The following is a 7,195-nucleotide window of genomic DNA, read 5'->3' on the forward strand; positions in this document are numbered from 1 at the left end:
TACCATCGAAGGCAAAGCTTAAGCCGCTTAAAGAAATCCACCATCTGTAAGGGATTCCCCCTCTGCATCATCTCAAGCAGCAACCCTTCAATCTCCTATGGGGTAAACTCAACAATGCCGCCATTAGCTTCAAATCGAGCTTTTTCACGTTCTTGGAACTAATCTAAATTTGTCTACTTAATTAAGATTGTTTGTCATGTCTTAACTCAAGGAAAAATGATACAGGTTACCAATAAAGAAATGTCATCGGGTATTTTTGTAATATTTGTGATGGAATGAAATCACGTCAGTTGCATTGTTTTACCAGTGGGATTAACGAGATTTGACTCAATTAACAGATCATAAAGTCTCTAAAGATTGTGTTGATTACATTTTTACTAAAAAAATTGATCACAAAAAAAAATTAATAAAAGTTATTTTTCGGATTTTCAGGGTTTTAAGGTTGTTTGAAAAAAAAAGGTTGTTTGAAATTTTTGGATAAAGATTGTAGTATTTTAAGTGGGTGGCTTGAAAGAATTGTAACATAATTATGAGTTCTTTAAAATATGTCGAATTTAATTTTTTTTATTAAAAATAAACAGCTCGAATCATTTAGCGTTAATGAGCATATTGTAAATAATTTTAACACATAAGATATATATTATAAATAACATGCATTGAATGTTTTTTTTTTAACTTTCGTCGCAAGTCAGTGGACAATGATTGATGGTGTGGTTTTTTGTGATGATCCTTCATATTGTTTGAGCATTTCTCCGCAAGCCTTGTGCTCAACAATTAACATAAATATGTTGTTGTTTATTAATCCACGCCCAAATATCAGTTCGATCCCTCAAAATAAATTAGAGATTCTTAGTTCGATCTCAAAATTAATAGAGATTCATTATTTCCAAAAATAACATCATATCAGAATTTACAATTTAGAGCAATAAGCGATTGATCACGTTTACCTTTTATTTTTAAGATGTGAATTATAAATCAAAAGTTACTTAAATAAGAGATAAGATTTTGAGTACTAATAATCTTGACTCTATCTCATAATCAATAACAAATAAAGCTAAAACATAATAAACCCTAAAAAAATCCGGGCTCATTATCACTACCAATAGCAAAAAAAGGCAAAACCCACAAAAGTCAGGGTAGAACTTGGATAAGATTCTAGTTAGCCAAGGTCACATAATAGTGCACAGCGAATCTGGAGTCCAAAATGGGTGGATTTTTGGCCTTGGCGGCGGTTGAGGGTAAGCCAAAAGTGGAGTCTCATAGTAAGCTTGGTAACTGGTATAAGGATCAACTCTACCATGAAAAGAATATCTGGAATCATAATAGGGATAAGGCCTCAATCTTCCATAGCGATCATATCCAACACTATCTGCTCCAAATTGATGACTTGGTTCCACCATTCTTCTATCAAAATATGGTCCATCAAATGGATATGGATTTCTTTCCACAATGTTATTGTTATTGTCAAATATATAATGCCTATGTTGCTGCTCATATTCATCATAATGATTGGACGGGTAAGGGGGGTAATGATATGCTGCTGAATGTTGTGGGTAATAGTATCTACGATTAGCCTGCACCACCACCATGCATGTAACGTTAATTGATTAAACATTGTAAATCAAACAATCAATCAATAATTACCGACTAAAAGCAATTGAAATTGATATGTGATAGATCAAAGCAATATAGAAATTGATAAAAAGCAATAGAAAATGATATATTTAATAGATCAATAGTAAAGGGAATAAAGCAAATGTTTCAGTGTTATCACTTACCATATGCCCGGGATACATATGTGGCACAAAAGACTTGAAATTGAGTTGAGCTGAATTGAAATTGAAATGATGGACTAATAAAGAAGAGGAATTAACTATTTTGAAGTTAAATTGAAAGCTTGTTAATAGGGGTTGCTTATATAAGCAGAGATGCAGGTTCCTCATGGGCCTTGGACAGTAGGGTAGACACCTAATACAAGCCCAACGCCTATTGATGCAAACATCTAGTTTCATCTCCTTTCGTTTCATTAATAGGTTTTCTCCAATTTAATCTTTCACACATAAGTGTAATTACATAATTTTCTCAATCATACTAATTGCCATTTATGTAAAAAAAATCTATGATTTGGTTCTGTTTTATTTTTTTCCATTCCTTTTTTAGAGCAATATCAATACATTATGATTGAAAATTGTGATTCAATTTTTTTTATTGAATCTAATTGATTAACAGTGTAAAAAAATTATAAATAAATTTTAATGAACGTACAAGATCAATTCTGATTTTATCATATTTTGTTTCTGGAGTGGTCAATCATATATCTTGATACTCCCTTTGTCCCCTATTATTAGGCCCTGTTCAGAATGGTTTCAAGTTTTTAGTTATGAAATTGTGAAAAACTAAAACTATTTTTTTATTTTATAATTTCAGTTTTAATCTCATGTTTTTATAGATGAGTTCAGTGAAAAATCATTGCTCTATAATCCAAAGATCTTCATCATTGCTCTATAACTCATATATTCTTCCAACCACACAGTATGAGATGCTCAGAAAGGAAGAGTTATGAAATATCTTCTCATTTCAGAATAAAAGCAAACCATATATCAACTATTCATTAGAAAGGAGCATACTCAAAACAGCAGAAAACAGACGAACATGTTGATGTTCAGATACAGAAAGCATTCTGAGAAACATTTTTCTTCTTCTACAGATGCTTGGCAAATATGGCCTCAACAACACCTTGAGCAATTGGATGGTAACTCTCACGAGCCTCTGAAAAAATTCTTTTGGCAAATACTTTATCATCTTCCTTTGCACCGCCTTTCACCAGAGCAGTGTAAAGTGGACGGAGATACTTCATCCTCCCAACTCCTTTTAAGGTTTTCTCCACTTCACTGTAGTAAGCTTTACATCCACATGATATAGCCCGTTTCAGAAACGACACCTTCACCTCATAATCTTTTGATTCGGATAGCTTGTAGCGCGAATCCAAGGCTTGGATCTGCATGACATGCATAACACAACTTAAAATACTAACTGGACAATCAGCTTCTGAACACACTGTTATTTGTTTTGTCCTTCTCTTTTCTCTCCTTTTTAAGTGCTTAAATTAAAGTGGAGAAAACGGTAAAAAGGCAATATATGTGAAATACGGAGCATGATATATATTCAACTCACATAATGGATAACTAATATGAGCTAGAGTCAATTAGTCATAGCTTCTCCCACCACAAAGAGAACATTTACTATGTAAGAATTTAGAATGAGCATGGGCTCAAAGGGGTTTGATAATGTTAGAATATAATATTAGAATAGAATATTATAATATTTATTCTTTATTTATTATGATGTAATTACGCGTGTAGTCTCGCTTAGATTTATTCCCTAGTTGACTATTAGCCTAGGATCTTTGAATATTTATACTCAATACTCAGTTGTTTATCAATGAATATACACACGGAATACAGTTGAATTTTGTGTTAAAAACCTATGCTAGTGCATAAGAGTCAATATTTGATGAGGTGATATCACACAACTCTCTAAAATCAAAGTCATGATAATTAAAGGTTGTTTGAAGAGGGGATTAGAGAAAACTACTACACAATAGTATCAAAATAATAACTAAATCTTTGATCAGAATTCAGAAACTAGCATTCTACTTCCAGCAATGTTTTATTATCACACATTCCAATTAATCACCAAACACAAATTTCTAGGTTTGTGACTAAAGCACTTTTCAGCATTCTAGCAGAAAAAGTCTGTGACTAACCATCAAATTTAATATTTAAGGCTTTCCTGGCTGTAAATCACTTCCATCCATCTAGCCTCTAGGAAGCACTTTGTTTAATGCCGTTGGGTTTCCCGTTTGCTTTGACGGAAACGGAAAACACACATCCAAAACGTAACGGAGAAGTAAGATTTTAACACGTTGACTCAATTGTACATCAACGTTGAGTTCAACGAAAATCCGAACATTCAATTAGGTAATGACAAGCAGGTCAATCTCAATTAAAATACCAGAAAATAAAATCTCAATTAAAATACCAGAAAATTATTAACTCTCAACATATGACAACAGTTAGGTAATGACAATCCAACAAATGATCCAAATTCCAACACTAATAAAATGTTGGAGTCTAGTCAGTGAGCAGAAAAAAATCAAAGGATCCATTATTTTCAATAATCTAACTTAACACCACCAGGATCCTAAAAGAGAAGAGAAAGAAGGGAAAGTAGGGGAATAAATGAGAGAAAATACATGATTTCCTAAAAGCAACGACAATCAAATGGAGGATTAGCTTCCACAATCATATAACGAAAATATTTTGTTCACACCAATTCCACCTCCACCTTTAGAGAGAGATAGGAACAGATGAGAGAGAAGTAAGAGATATGATGAGTGATGTAATAGAAAAAGAAGAGAGACATAGGAATAGAAAGTGTGTGGAAATGGGATAGAAAAGAAAGTGGGTGTGAAAATATCAAAGTTGATCATTTAATGATTTGTTCCTTAAAGAGTGCAGCTATTTTGAATAAAACATATCAGTCCCATATTAGAATGGAGCAGTTAATCTCAATCAACTACCGAAGACAGGGACAAACAGAAAGATCATCAAGATATTGAGAAAACAGTATAACGGTATAACCTGAGAAACTTCAAAGGATTTTGGCAAGTTGTCCAAGTAGAGCTCCCACTCCTGACCATGCCAATCAGCAACTTCATCCTCCCGTGGCATCCTTCCATTTATGGACTCATTTGCCAGAGATATAATCAATTTATATGCACTGGAATCAGGTTCATAGGCGTCAGACGGGATTCCAGTACCTTCTGTCCATAGTACCAAGTCAATCTGGTTCTCTATGCCAGGGATGTTTGCTTTAAGGAAGTCAATGAATGTTTCAGTATCAATTGATTTGAACTTGAAAGTAGCAATATATTTCTTCAGAAACTCATCAAATGCAGGTCTCCCAACCTGTACATTCCGTGAGAAAATCAACTAATAAAAAATGTCTCCAATTCCAACAAATTAAGTTCTAGTTTAACTCTCAAAGGACAAAGCATGCTTATTTTTTCGGCCGGTTTAACCAGTTCTTCACTGGGTCTTAGATCAGCAAATCATTTCAGTTCTGGTTTTAAAAACTATGGAATATAGGACCAAGCAAACAACTTCACGTACCTGCCGTTCGATGCGCCACAAGAACTGGAAACCTTTCTCATATGGGACCTCAGAATACACATCATCTGGGTCAATTCCTTCCTGATTTGTTTTTAGTTTTGTAAATTCCATATTGTCCTTGAACCTCTCCATTTCCTCATTTAAACCCCTCCATCCAATTCCAATATTCAACGTAGCTCTTTTCTCTCCTTGCACAGCCTCCACAATCCTCCGCTCTGCATATGTAGTGAAGCCCTAACACGACAATCAAGAATGGTTTCAGGATTACAGGTTTAATTTTACTTGGAAAAACCAAAAACCAAATCAGTTTACAAAGCCAAAATTATTTACCAAGAGAGTAAGAGTAATGCTCTCCTTGTTAACTTATGAAATAAACAACTAAAGACAAAAACACAAAAGCCAGATGGAAGTATGCAAAAGACAATAAACATTTAACATTTCCAATCAGAAAAAAACTTAGTAATTGATGCTTTCCAACAATCAGAGACATGAATCAACAATTTGAACACGCATACAGACTGTACAAACTTTAACTGCCATGATTTTCATTATCATAGAAGGAGGAACTCAACAATTTACTTCAAGTAAATTCTCACTTGTTAAACAGTAGCAATAACTTGAAGGCAAAACATAAACAAAATAGAAAGAGACCTTCCTTTCCCGCCATGGAGACAAACAATAAACATTGAATTGAATTATTTCCAAATAAAAGTAATTAAAGAGATGAAAAGCATTAAACATATAGTACCTCATTCAACCAGAAATGTTCATTGGTCTTGTTAGTGATCAAATTCCCAGTCCAACTGTGAGCAAGCTCATGAGCCACCACCTGTGCACCAGTTGCATCCCCCTTGATGACTGTTGGAGTCAAGAACACCATCCTTGGATTCTCCATGCCCCCATAAGGAAAACTAGGTGGCAAAACCAACAAATCAAACCTCTCCCACTCATAGGGTCCAAACAACCTTTCTCCTTCCCTTATCATGTCCTCTGAACCTGCAAACTCTCTACCAGCAGAATCCAACACATGTGGCACAGCCTCAGCATACACCCTCGTCCTCGGCCCCACCTCACGATTATCAAGCTCCCCAACCGCAAACGCGAAAAGGTAAGGTGGCACAGGCTGCTCCATCACAAACTCCTCCACCACCCTCCCCCGTGCACACCAAGAGAACTTGCTGTTGCTGTTGTTGTCCCCACAAGGCAAAAACAGAGCATCACCATCAACCGGAGAACGACGCGCCACGTGTTTCGCCGCCATAACTGCTGAAAGCTCCTCAGGGATGTTCAAACGCGCCGAGTAGCGGATTCTGACAGCTGGGGTGTCCTGGCATGGGAAAACAGAGCGCGCGTGAATGGCTTGGCACTGAGTGTAGACAAATGGTTGCGCCTTTTTGAATGTTTGCGGCGGTTGAAGCCATTGAAGAGCAGAGGAAGAAGGGGAGGTGGTGAAAGTGACGAGAAATGATGCGTGGTTTGAGAGAGTGACGGAGAGGAGGGAGCCCTTGATAGGGTCGTTGACGGAGAGGGAAAAGGGGAGTGGGGTTTTGGTTTGAGGGTCGATGATGGAGTGGATGGAGAGGGAGCGAGTGTCGAGGAAGAATGGGCCGGAGTGAGGGTTTTGGAGAGTGAAGAGTGCGGAGGCGTGGATGGTGGAGGAGGAGAAATCCAAGTACAGAGTCAGGGAAATGTGGGTGGTTGGTGGGTGAGTTGAGTCGGTGAACGAGTGAGGATCAACCGGTGCCATTGTTCAACAAGATTTCTGAAATTCCTGTGTTTTTTTGTGGGTCTGTCCTTTTACATGACTAGGTTTTTGCTATTATGTGAATCCTTCACAGTTCACAACCATTTCATTTATTATTTCATAATTGATTTTGATAAAAGCAAAATTGATTTTAAAATGCTAAAAGTCACAGCACAATGACAAGCTATCTGAATTTATACTGTCCGCGGACTTTGGCCTCTCTTACCCCTTTTTTGCCCCCGTAGGCCCGCCCCGCGCAAGCCCACATTTTAGAGAT

The 7,195-nt window shown here is 36.4% G+C and overlaps 1 protein-coding gene across 1 annotated transcript; it reads right to left on the reverse strand.

The window, feature by feature from the left end:
- Nucleotides 1-2,557: 2,557 nt before the first annotated feature.
- On the reverse strand, nt 2,558-6,992 carry LOC130717975 (leucine aminopeptidase). Its single transcript, XM_057568393.1, has 4 exons — nt 5,923-6,992; nt 5,175-5,408; nt 4,644-4,970; nt 2,558-2,998 (listed from the first exon to the last, which is right to left on the reverse strand). Exons 1-4 carry the CDS (start codon nt 6,919-6,921, stop codon nt 2,702-2,704), a joined length of 1,857 nt encoding a protein of 618 aa, XP_057424376.1. The 5' UTR covers nt 6,922-6,992; the 3' UTR covers nt 2,558-2,701.
- Between the last annotated feature and the right edge of the window lie 203 nt (nt 6,993-7,195).

Source organism: Lotus japonicus, chromosome 5, assembly GCF_012489685.1.
Source record: "Lotus japonicus ecotype B-129 chromosome 5, LjGifu_v1.2".
NCBI classification, from domain to species: Eukaryota; Viridiplantae; Streptophyta; class Magnoliopsida; order Fabales; family Fabaceae; genus Lotus; species Lotus japonicus.